Source organism: Panicum virgatum, chromosome 5K, assembly GCF_016808335.1.
Source record: "Panicum virgatum strain AP13 chromosome 5K, P.virgatum_v5, whole genome shotgun sequence".
In the NCBI taxonomy this organism is placed as follows: Eukaryota; Viridiplantae; Streptophyta; class Magnoliopsida; order Poales; family Poaceae; genus Panicum; species Panicum virgatum.
In genome coordinates this window covers 13190299-13203042 of record NC_053140.1, presented here as the reverse complement: position 1 = coordinate 13203042, position 12744 = coordinate 13190299, and the positions used below count along the sequence as shown (strand labels likewise).

At 42.5% G+C, this 12744-nt stretch overlaps 1 protein-coding gene across 1 annotated transcript; it reads right to left on the bottom strand.

Annotated features, from left to right (window-relative positions):
* Positions 1-636: 636 nt before the first annotated feature.
* Positions 637-2163, bottom strand: LOC120706463. The gene is made up of 2 exons (XM_039991123.1): positions 1536-2163; positions 637-1444 (listed from the first exon to the last, which is right to left on the bottom strand). The coding sequence occupies exons 1-2, from the start codon at positions 1737-1739 to the stop codon at positions 1100-1102; spliced, it is 549 nt and encodes a 182-aa protein (XP_039847057.1). The 5' UTR covers positions 1740-2163; the 3' UTR covers positions 637-1099.
* Between the last annotated feature and the right edge of the window lie 10581 nt (positions 2164-12744).

Here is a 12744-nt window from a genome sequence, read left to right as displayed (position 1 = left end):
GAAGTTCAATGGGAAGAGACAGTTTAAGAAAGCAGTCATTAAGCATGGATTGGTTGAGAGGAGATTCATCAAGTTTTTCAAGAATGAGGCAGATAGGATGATTGCAAAGTGTGATTGGCCTACATGCCAGTGGAGATGCTTGGCTTCAGTTAATTCTAGGTGCAGCAGTTGGCAGATTGCAAGTATGAATGATGTGCATACTTGTCCACCAAGAAGGGACAACAAGCTTGTGACTGCACGAAGGATTGCTGAAAAATATGAGAAAATGGTCATAGCCAATCCAACTTGGAGCTTAGAGGCAATGAAAACAATTGTGCAAGAGGACATGTTTGCTGATGTTCACATATCAAAATTAAAAAGAGCCAAGTCCATTGTCATGCAAAGGGCTTTTGATGCTACCAAGGATCAGTACAAGAGGTTGTACAACTATCAACTAGAACTGTTAAGGTCTAATCCAGGGAGCACTGTGGTTATTAGATCAGATCGAAGGGTGTTCCAGAGGATGTACATCTGCTTGGATGCACTAAAGAAAGGTTTCATTGCCGGGTGTAGGATGTACCTATGTCCCAAGCCAGCTGCAGTGTCACTATCAATGTGGCCTCTGGAAAGGCACAAGCAGAAGTTAGAGCCCAAGAACCTACCAGGAAGAAGCTTCAAGTGAGAAGATCAGCAGCAGCCCCAAAATTACTTCTCAAAGGTCCTAGTGAAGCTGACTGAAGTACCATGCATTGTGTGTGTCAACTTTAATCTTAGTTGTGTGTTGGTTAATCTCAGTTGTAATGCCAAACTAATGGCTACTACCTGTGGGAACTTTAGTTGTTGGGTCCTAAATTCTGTGTCTGTGAACTTGGTTTTCAGCTCTGTGTGAACTTGATTTTTAGTTGTGTTTGAACTTGACAATGTGTGTTTCCAATGATTTATGTGCAACTCAAGTATCAATCTCCATTAACATGTACGAATATGGAATTCCTAGGAATATTGTATCCATTTCATAAGAAAATAATGTACAACTTCATTCATAATGATTTAGGTGCAACCATCTTACAAACAAGATGCTGAACATTGGTTACATGCCAATCACTTGACCACATCTAATTTCTCAACCGAGCAACCACTTGTTCATAACTATTCCTAGCACAAAAACAACACAACACTTCACCATGACCTTGTACACTGCTAATTCCTTCTCCACTCTGGAAAGTCTAATCCTTAGAACATCACTCCCTTCTTCCTTTTCTTTTGCAAGTGCTTCCATCTCTGCTCTCAATACAGTAACCTCTCCCTTGTGTTCCTCGACCGTCACTGCTGCATCAGCAAGCTGGTTCATCAACTCTTTGTTTTGCCTCTTCAATGCCCATACCGTGTCACGTAAATCCACAAGCAGCTCGCGGAGGAATGGAGAAGGTCGTGGATCAAACCAGCACCAAAAGTTGCATCCGCCCTCCTGTGTACGAATTTGGACTCCCAAATCAAACAAGACCCCAAATCTCAACGGAAATCAACAAATCGCCAAGAAATCGAAGCAATGTACTCACCCGGCGATGATAACACGTGAAGTAACATCGGCCTGGGTTATCGTTGCTCCAAGAAATCCACCGCGCCGCCTTCTTCAAGCACTTGCACATCGTCGGCGGCGAGTACTCCAGAGGCCCCTCCCTGTACGGGATGGGAGCGGATGATCCCTCCCCCCTTCTTCCTCCCGGATCCATCGAGCTGCTGGAGCTCCACGAGCTTGCCATGCCGCTCAGTCCCCACCTACTCCACTCCAACGCCGCACTCAGTCCCCGCCTCCTCTCTAACCCTAGCGCCGCCGCTCCACGCCGCAGTCCTCCACTCCGGCTGCGAAGTCTCCACCTCCTCTCTAACCCTAGCGCCGCCGCTTTACAGCCGCACGCAGCCGTCCGTGGATAGATAAGGGCGGAGGCGACCTGACGTGTGGGCCTATTGCTGAGTCAGCACGGTGATGTGGCGACTGGATCCAGTGTGGCGGTCAAAACCAGTCAAAACGGAGCAAAACCAGCTTAGTGGTCATGTTTAACCGGTTTACACAGTTCCATATTCAAATATTTCTGGTTTCACAGTTCGATGGACGAAAACAAACCCGCTCGAGTTCGATGGCAAAAAAAAATGGACTTTTTATTTTTTTTTATACCTCCGCCTTCCCATCCCGCAGCCCCCGTCTTCTTCTCCCCCTACCTCCGTAGCTCCCTGAACCCCCCTCCCCCCCCCCCCCCCCCCACCCCCCAACTCCCCGGCCTCGGAGAAAGGAAAGCCGCCCTGGCACCGGCTCCTCCTCCTCCCCCTGCTCCGCCTTCCCGTCCCGGTACGTACGCCGCCGTGCCTCCCCGTCCTCGTTCGCGCTTGCCAAGATGCCGCCTTTTTCCTCGACCCGCACCGCCGGCGAGATTGCCTCGTCGGTTCCACCGCATTGAGAGATTTTTCTTGCTGGGGGGTGGCGCTTTGCCTGGTTAAGCCCGATTGGGTGGGTGCGCTCAGTTTTGAATTCGATCTTTTTGTTTGTCTCCGTTTATGGACGACGGTCTGTTCAAAACGCGCGAATCTGGGAGTCGGTTCTACATGCCATGTATCGAGGTTTTGTTCTTCAGGTGTGGCGTTCTGTTTCTTGACGTGCAACAATCATTACCTTGTCCAGCCTAGTTTGAAGCCGGGAATTAAAATGAGGAGAGGGAAGACAGACAAGTTTGAATTTTGTCCACGGTGTTTAGCTGTTTGAGTGGGTGGTTCATGCGGAACGAAGAATAGTGGAGTAGGACCACTAGGCCGCCTTACCTATATGATTTGCAGGCTTTATAAATTGACGAAATAGCTAAATATGTCCCTCAACTTCAGTCCAAGGGTCACTTTGGTTCCTGAAGTATCAAATAGTTCACCTAAGTACGTCAACTTTTCACATTGGATCAAAGTGGTCCTTTGGCTGAGGTGGCATGCCATATATTCATGTCATGTCAGTTTTAGTTGTCCTTGGATGAGTGAATATATTATAATATCTTATTTAACCCTTGTTTCATCCAATTATATACGTGGATTTGATAGTATACAAGAAACCTATGTTAACGAGTCACCACAAAATCTTATATCCAGTAATAAATAATACCTAGTACACAACCATTATAATAGGTATGGTGAATCAAAGGTGAAAAATCTACCATTTTATCATGCCGACTCATTTAAATGATGCCCATGCTGACATGGCAAGAACACTTGTTATGCTAAGTCAGCTTAGGGACCATTTTGATCCAAAATAGAAACTTGAGGGACTTAAGTGGTCTATTTGATAGTTTATGGACCAAAATGACCCTTAGAGCAAAGTTTCAGGGACGTAATTGGCAATTATATGCCTTATAAATTCAAAATGCGCGGAGTTGCTCATCCATCTGCAAACGCTGGATGTAACTTTTTTTTTCTGTTGGTGTCTTCTCTCTCTCCGCCTCTCTGTCCGTACGTGGATTGTGGGGAGCTAAACTCTTCTTTTTTCCGGGAACACGCGAGAGATTCGCTCGTAGACGGTATATTCTAAGTTGATCCTATTCATTATTCAGTTTGGTTGAGCACGTTGCTCAGTAATTTGCGCTATCTGTGTTCCTTTCCTTTTTTTTTGAAAGGTTGAGCTGAAACATTTGATTATTCCTCTGTTGAGTTAAGAGACAAAAAACAGTCATGGATTTTTTTTTGAGGCGTTTGGAGTAGGAAAAAAGTTTGTTGTGCAAAGGGTAGTATATGTTGTACTTGTTAAAGATCAATTTGGCGAAGCAACTGCTCACTGTTCCACCTGTTTCTGCAATCACTATGTTCGGCTGGTGATATAGCACTCCAGCGCTACAGTGAATCCCTCTCACATCCCTCCAGCTTCAGCCTCCAGCCACCAGCCAGGTAATAGTGTTTTTCTCTCACAGCACTCCAGCTCCAGCCTGCCGAACGCAGTGAATTTGTGCCTCAGGTCTGGAGCAGAGATGAGTGTCTTCAGTGGAACACCTCCTCCGACCTGCCCCTCATCTCGGCACTGCACAGAATGGGCCCGAACCTACCTGAAGTACTGCTTGTGCAGCCTGAAGGACAGTGCTGCCCTGGCACTTGGGCTGATCAGTGTCATAAGCTGGGGCGTCGCCGAGGTGCCGCAGATAATAACAAATTACAGACAGAAGTCGACAGAAGGGCTCTCTATCGCTTTTCTAATGACCTGGATAGTTGGGTATGCTGTTCCACATGTCTTCGGCTGCTCGGATGTGATTATTGTTGTTTCACATGTCTTGTGTTCTTTGGATGTGATTATATTATATCACCATAATTGTAGTTGTACGCCGATGTTATGTGCAATACCCTGTCTAATGTTCCTTCTTATTCTTCTATAATTGTACAGGGATTTGTTTAACCTTGTCGGCTGCTTCCTGGAGCCTGCTACTGTAAGATCTGTTTCTTGTCCTTTTTCTGAGCCATCTTCAACAATAACTTGACACATCGATATTGTAGGGCATTAACAATTTTGTATCTGATTTAATGAATAATAGTTTTGTCTTTGATAGAATACCTGTTACTCGTTAAATATAATATCATTATTTGGTATAGTGTAACGAGCTGTTATTATTCCTACATATGGGGATTATTCCACTCATTTCTGCCAGCCTGTGCTATTCCCTGAAGGCGTGAACCAGCATTATTAAGCTCAGATAGTACATTTGCAATTATCTGTGAACCAGGATACTGTTGTCCTATGAAATAGGGACACTTAGACAAGAATTCCAATTCTAGGTCTGAAAAAGACTTGTCCCAATAGATCTATTGTGTTCTCTGTAATCATGTGGCATCTACTGCTCTGATGTTTGCTTGCCAATAAGTTGCTCTATTATGAATTTATATACTCAGCCTTTTCCTGTTTGATGAGATGAAATCTATCCATGAGATTACACGAGCTTTGGTTTTTGAATATGTGTCTATTTTAATATTTTCATTTTATTTATGTTGCAGCTGCCGACCCAGTTTTACATGGCATTAGTAAGGCGTAATACCAAGTTTTTGGACTTGTATTATTTTGATTCCTGCAGCCGAATGATTAAACCTAGCTTTTGTAATGCAGTTGTATACAATAACTACTGTGATCCTAACTGGACAGACGATATACTATAGCCACATCTACCACCATCTTAAAGCGAAGGAATCCAGGGCAACCAGCAAGGTGACTACCTCAAAATTTGTGTAGATAATCTGCACCACCTTTGCATGGATAATTTTTTTTAATATATTAGGAAAATAATGCGACAATCTGTTAACAATTGTAACACTCAAACCACATATAACTTGTACTTATGGATTCATTTATTCATGAATTGTCTCACCCATATATTAGTAGTTTATTAGTGCTCTTCATATGCTGTGAGGCGCCCTGGTAGGACATTGCTGTCAGTTGTCTTATTAGATTATTCTTAATGAAATGCGAATATTTATTTGTTTTTAGGCCAGATTCACTTGATATTGTCACAGAACTTTAACTACTACTGTCTTCTAAATAAATTCTCTCCTCTTCTTTTGGGGATCCTCATGATTTTCAGCCTCAGAAGCATCAGCGAGGGGATACTTCATTATGTGAGAAGCTTTTGAGTGCCAAGGATGGTGGGGCATCCAGAAACAACCACCAGTCAGATGCTACAATTCCTATTCCAAGCTCACCTATTCCTGTTAATACGAAAATTGCCGAACAATACCATACTCCAAGCAGCCCCACCTCAGACTACTACTATATGTAATGTTCTTGAGCTACTAATGTTCGAACAATGTTAGATGCATTATTTCTTTTCTTTACTTGTATGGTACTGATAGGCCAATGGAGTATGCTCTTAAGTGGCTACTGTGCTAGATGATGCTGTTTTTCCTACTGCTTGCGGACTAAGAAATATGCAAACAGACACAAATTGATCAGGAGCGTTTAACTTTTAGTTGATTTTACAGGTCAGCTAGATCTTTATCAAGGAGTCCAGTGCCAACTGCTGGTACATGGTTGGACAATAGTCGTCAGTCGTCAAGGACGCCTCCACAAACGAATGGCCAAAGGGTACCTTTAATTGGTGAGATCACCACAGCACAATCTGCATCACTACCTTTAATTGGTGAGATCACCACAGCACAATCTGCATCACCTACTAGAACAAAAAATGCCCTCTCTGTGGTAAGTTAATCTGCGACCAACTTTTTACTTTATTTCCTGAGGTTGGAGCTACAAAAGTGTCAATGTAATTCAGGTACCATGGCTGGGTCTTCTGTTCAGCACATGCCTCTTGCACCTTTTAGTTGGAAACACACATAGGGAGGTGCCAAGTGGAACTGTCATACCAGTGGGAAGAAGACTTTTACTGTTTAAGGTAAGCTGATATTTGCTCTCCAGTTTCAGACTTGTGGGTTGTCGCAGAACCCGGTACCCGAAGCATTTTGCACCAAGTAAATTTACTGATTTAAAGGAACTGTAACTTGAATGACGATTCACATGACCAATTAATTTGTTCATGCATCGCAGGATGATCAAGGACATTCATCTTTCAGCCATGGCAGTGGAAGTGAAATCGGAAGCTTTCTTGGTTGGGCAATGGCAATAATCTATATGGGTGGACGGCTGCCCCAGATTTTCTTAAATGTGAGTCACCACAAACAATTGAACACTTTTCCTATTATATTTTTTTATGAAAAATACATCTTTGGCACTACATTACCAGGATGGCTGTGCCACATAGTCGCTATAGTTCAGTACTTCTATGGGATGTGTTAAGCTATCTATATTAGGCCCATGGCCCATGGCCCATATTCTTCTCTGTACATATACACATCAAGATGCACGCACATCTATCTGCAGCTCTGCTTTTGCCTGGATCTTTATCTGTTGCTGTGCTGCAACCCATTTTCTCCTACACGAGAGGTATCTGTCATTAATTTTGGACAGTTTCTGCTGGCTGCTGCTATCTGCTGGTCTGATTTCACTGGGTTCTGCTACTGCTGTTGACCTCTCCGTGTACTTCTGTTGTTGATTCAGTACTAGCTCTTTACATCATGTCTCAGATCAGTCCCATTGTTATTAATATCACTCTCGATGGTTCAAATTATCCGGAATGGTCTTTTTGTGTTGAAACTGCTTTGAGTCAAGGTCTCTATTCTCACTTAACTGATGATCCACCTAAATCCGATGGCAATAATGCTAGTATTATCACCACATGGCAAATTAATGATGGGAAGGTGATGGCTGCTATGATTAATAGTATTAAACAGTCTATGATTATGAGTCTCAGAAAGTTTAAAATAGCTAAGGCAATATGGTCTGCCTTAAAGCAGCACTATGTTCAGGACAGTGGTGCTATTCTCCATAATATCATGCAGCAAATTCATGTCATTGAGCAAGGTGATTTGTCTATTGATGATTATTATTCTGCTTATGATCGTTTGATGAGTTCATTGACCTCTATAGTGGATGAGTGCACAGCAGCTGACTGCCCAGCACACAAATTCCTTGAAAGATTTCTGACATATCGATTTGTCATGGGAGTGAAGCCAGAATTTGATTCCATTCGGACTCGGCTGCTTCATACTTCATCTACTTTAACCATGGACCAAGCCTTGGCTGAATTACTTGCTGTAGAGACATGCCTGCAGTCTATGTCTTCTTTATCCTCTGGGGCAGCGCCTCATAGTGTGCTGGCAGCCTCTCAGCGGGTCACTGTACCTAGAGGTACATCTTCAGAGACATGTAAGCATTGTGGCAAGACTACTCATCTATCGACCAATTGTTTTTCTGCATATCCAGAGAAGTTAGCTGAGTATCGTGCCCGTCGAGCTTCTCGTGCTACTCGTGGCCATGGTACCTCTTCCACTACTCGAGATGGTCTTGTCAACCGAGGTACCTCTTTCACTACTCGAGATGGTTCTATCTCTATTGTTGCTGCTTCATCTGTTGATGTCTCTCAGCCGGCTTGGGTTCTTGATTCCGAGGCCTCCTTTCACGTGACATCTGATCCGTCCCAATTGGTTACCTGCAAGCCAATCCCTGACGGTGCCTCTATTCAGACAGCTGATGGTACACCCTGTTATATTACTCATCGGGGTTCTCTTTGTAATACCAAATTTTCTGTACCTGATGTCTCATTTGTACCTCAGTTGTCCATGAATCTTCTTTCAGTGGGCCAAATTGTTGATCATAATTGTTTTATTGGATTTGATGACGCATCTTGTTTTATTCAGGATCGTCAAAGCGGGACTATGATTGGGACTGGCCATCGCCGTAGAGGTGCTTCTAGCCTCTACATTTTGGACACCTTGCATCTTCCTTCTTCTGCTGCTCGCGTGTCATCTGTTTCATCATCATCTCCGTCATCCTTCACGAAGTGGCATCATCGACTTAGTCACCTCTGCAGGTCTCACTTGTCCACATTAATACATCAGGACTATTTAGATCATACATCTGTCGAGTCTAACTTTCATTATAAGGGTTGTAAGCTTGGAAAACAGATTCAGCTTCCCTATCCTTCTAGTGCCTCTCACTCTGCTAAACCCTTTGATCTTATTCACTCAGATGTATGGGGCCCAGCTCCTTTTGCTACTAAAGGTGGCCATAAATATTATGTTATCTTTGTTGATGATCATTCTCGATACACTTGGCTCTACTTCATGAAACACCGATGTAAACCACCCATCACACATGTTTACACGCGTCTCTCTGCCACTCAACTACAGCCTCCATCTAGTCCTTCTTCGGCTAGTCCCGATGCTCCTGTTTTGGTTGATTCTAATGCTCCTGATGAGTCACAGGTTGGGCCGAGCTACAATCTGCGTGATCGCACCAATATTCAGCCACCTGATAAATTGGGATTTCCACGTGCAAATGCTATTCTTGATGATCCATCCACTTATCATGAGGCTTCTCTCATTCCGGAATGGCAGACTGCCATGTCTAAGGAGCTCGCTGCACTTGAGCGCACAGGTACTTGGGATATTGTTTCATTACCATCTCATATAGTACCTATCACATGTAAATGGGTATTCAAAGTTAAAACCAAATCTGATGGTTCTATTGAGCGATATAAAGCTCGTCTGGTTGCCCGAGGTTTTTAGCAGACTCAAGGCTGTGATTATGATGAGACTTGCTCCTGTTGCTCACATGACCACGGTTCATACTCTGATTACTGTGGCTGCTTCTAAGTCCTGGAATATCTCTCAGATGGATGTTAAGAATGCCTTTCTTCATGGTGATTACCACCAGGTGTTAATGCACCTCCAAGATATGTTTGCCGTCTTCGTCGTGCCTTATATGGTCTTAAACAGCCTCCACGTGCTTGGTTTGAATGCTTTGTATCGGTGATAAGAGCTGCTGGTTTTTCACAAAGTGATCATTATCCTGCCTTATTTATCCCTCTCCACGTGGGCGTACTTTGCTGCTTCTACATGTTGATGATATGCTAATTACTGGAGATGATATTGATCATATTAATCATGTGAAGCAACAACTTGGTGAGCAATTTCATATGTCTAACTTGGGTCCTCTCGGTTATTTCTTAGGGATTGAGGTCTTACGTTCTTCCAAGGGCTATTATCTCTCCCAATCCAAGTATATACGGGGCCTTATTGCAAGCTCTGGCATTACTGACAGTCGAACGGCTGCCACACCCATGGACCTTCACTTGTAGCTTCGTCCTACAGATGGTGTTCCTCTTGACGATCCCTCTCGATATAGGCATATTGTGGGCAGCCTTGTTTATCTCACTGTCGCCACACCTGACATTGCTCATGCAGTACATATCTTAAGCAAGTTTGTGAGTGCTCCAACTTCAGTTCACTTTGGACATTTGCTTCGTGCTGAGATACTTGAGGCGGACATCATCTCAGTGTTTATTCTATGCTCATAATAACCCACTTTGTCTTCATGCCTCTTCCGATGCCACTTGGGCGAGTGATCCAATTGATCGCCGTTCTGTCAGTGGTTATTGTATTTTTCTTGGATCGTCTCCTCTAGCATGGAAGTCCAAGAAGCAGTCAGCTGTCTCTCTATCTAGTACCGAGGCAGAACTTGGGCACTTGCTACCACCACTTTTGAGATTATATGGCTTCGATGGCTATTGGCTGATTTTGGCGTTTCTTGTGATGCTCCCGCACCTCTTCTTTGATTGCCAAAGACCCTGTGAAGCATGAACTTACAAAGCATATTGGTGTTAATGCTTCCTTCACTCGGTCTCACTGTCACCAAAACATGATTGTTCTTCAGTATGTGCCTTCAGAACTGCAAGTGGTAGATTTCTTTACTAAAGCACAAACTCAATAGCAACATCGGTTACATATGCTCAAACTCAATGCTTCAGATCCTCCACCTCCGCCTTGAGTTTGAGGGGGGTACAGTGTTAAGCTATCTATATTAGGCCCATGACCCATGGCCCATATGGCCCATATTCTTCTCTGTACATATACACATCAAGACTCTTGCCACACCATCGATCGTCATCTTCATCCACGGTAACAGGATGATGGGTGGAAAATGTCTATGTGAGGAAATCGTAGCCGATCATTCACCTACATTCCTATTGTACATCTTCGTAATGGTTTTCCTGTTATCAATAGGTAGATGTTCTAGTTAAAATTAGGCAAGTCTCTGTCTGAGTGATTGCACCATGTTCTGACCTTTCTTTATTACCCTTCAGATGCAAAGAGGCCATGTTGAGGCAAGTTTGCTTCACCTCCTATATTCTCCAATTTGTTGCTACTGCAGGCGATACCTGATACCTCCACTTTTTCTTATGCTGTTTGTAATTTTGCACATTTCACTAACACTTCATATCACAGAGATAACAAAAAAACCGTACAAATCATCCAGATAAAGTTAGGTGAAAAGATGATAATTATATAAATTTATCCAATTGTCACCTGCTATGGTAGGTCAGTTGGTATATTTTTTTTTCCTATGATGGTTAACTAATATTGCTTGTAATGTTCAGGGGCTCAATCCATTAATGTTTACCTTTGCTTTATTGGGGAATTCGACATGCGTAGGAAGGTAACTCATGATTCATGAACCCAACTTTCACATATTTATTCCATTTTTTCAATAGTATCTCACCCATCTAATATGAGCAATCCATCTTTTCTTCTGATGTGATATTGAAACTTACTGGCATGTTGTACCGTCCTCATGGTTCTTCTTTTCCATTGCAGTATACTTGTAAATAGCCTGGAATGGTCAAAACTTAGGCCAAATCTGCCTTGGCTTGTTGATGCTGGAGTATGTGTTTTACTGGATTCTTTTGTATCCTTTTCACCTGTTCTCCTATGAGCATCAAGCTGTTTCTAGCTACTTTTTAATCTTAGTGTGTCTATTCTGCATTAAATGTCCGAACAACTGTACATCCGAGACCCTTAACTATGTTTCACAGATTATTCTCCAGTTCCTTTATTTTCATTACCGGAAGCAAAATGAGCCTTCAGATGAGCACGACAATGCAGATAAAGCTTAGTCGACAGCAAGAGATAAATCCCTTTCCTTCTTCAGGGCAAAAGGTACATTCTTTGTTGTTATGAATATTTGTTATGCTACAATTCTTCTTTGGTGGAGCCTTAATGCATCTTCCATTTTCCGCTGCATGTTTTTTTATTACCAGTGCATATATATATATATATATATATATATATATATATATATATATATATATATATATATATATATATATATTACCAGTGCATATATATATATAGTTAAACTGGATAAAAACTGAACATCAAATAGATGACTGCAGTCTCTTAGGTTATGTAGCTCGGGATTGGGATAAAACTAGCACATGTTACTCTGATAAGTTGTTCGGTCGTTGTACCGCAGTCAGCAGATGTACGGATGGGTCGTCCACCCTTCCTATTTTGTGGGTTTTTTATCCGGTTTCCACACAAGAAACAAGGCGAGCACTTTACTTTTTTAAAAAGATTCTTATAATAAAATTTGCGGCAAAGCTTTTGCCACCCTTTAGATTGTCACAATTTTGGAAAAAGAAAACCTAGTGCAGCCTAAAACCAAGTGTCGAACTCCTATCTGGAGATAGAACATGCACATTCAGCAACTCATTTCATTGTATATTTCTGCAGTTTCAGGCCTGAAGGTACACCCCATACTTCAGCAGCCCGTTCATGTTCCTCGGAAGACTTCGCTGCATTTTCTGTAGCTTTGTTTCAGAAGTTTGGTGCCTGCGCAGGGTGACTCAGAGCGAGCATCATGTGGAGACGCTTCAGTCAGTTTTTCTGTTCTGTAGTATATAGAATGTCTCGTTGTATGTAGTATACTAGTGGAGAACGCGCCATCGCACGCGGTGCTGGCCGAGGTGTATAAGTTTGTTGTGTAAATATAGTAGCAAACAAATAGGCAACATATTATATGCAACCAAATGTAAGATCAGGAAATAAACATATATAATAGTGCATACAACTAAGGAAGTTTATTGTTTCTAGGACATAAATGTCTAAATGCAGCCGAACACAATACATAAGAGGTTTGACAGTACTGTTGTTCACTTAGCAGTGGTCATTACAAACGATAGCATAAATGTTTGGGATATCTGCAGTAATAGGATTCCACAGAATTTCTACAATGTGAAAATTGCTAAGTGCAAGGCATGTATCACTCTGTGTATATGATCCAGTTTCAAGGATACCTACTCTGTAAATTCTATTTTGCAATTTAGGTTGTCTGAGTATTTTATTTTCCACAAATAAATGGAGGTACGG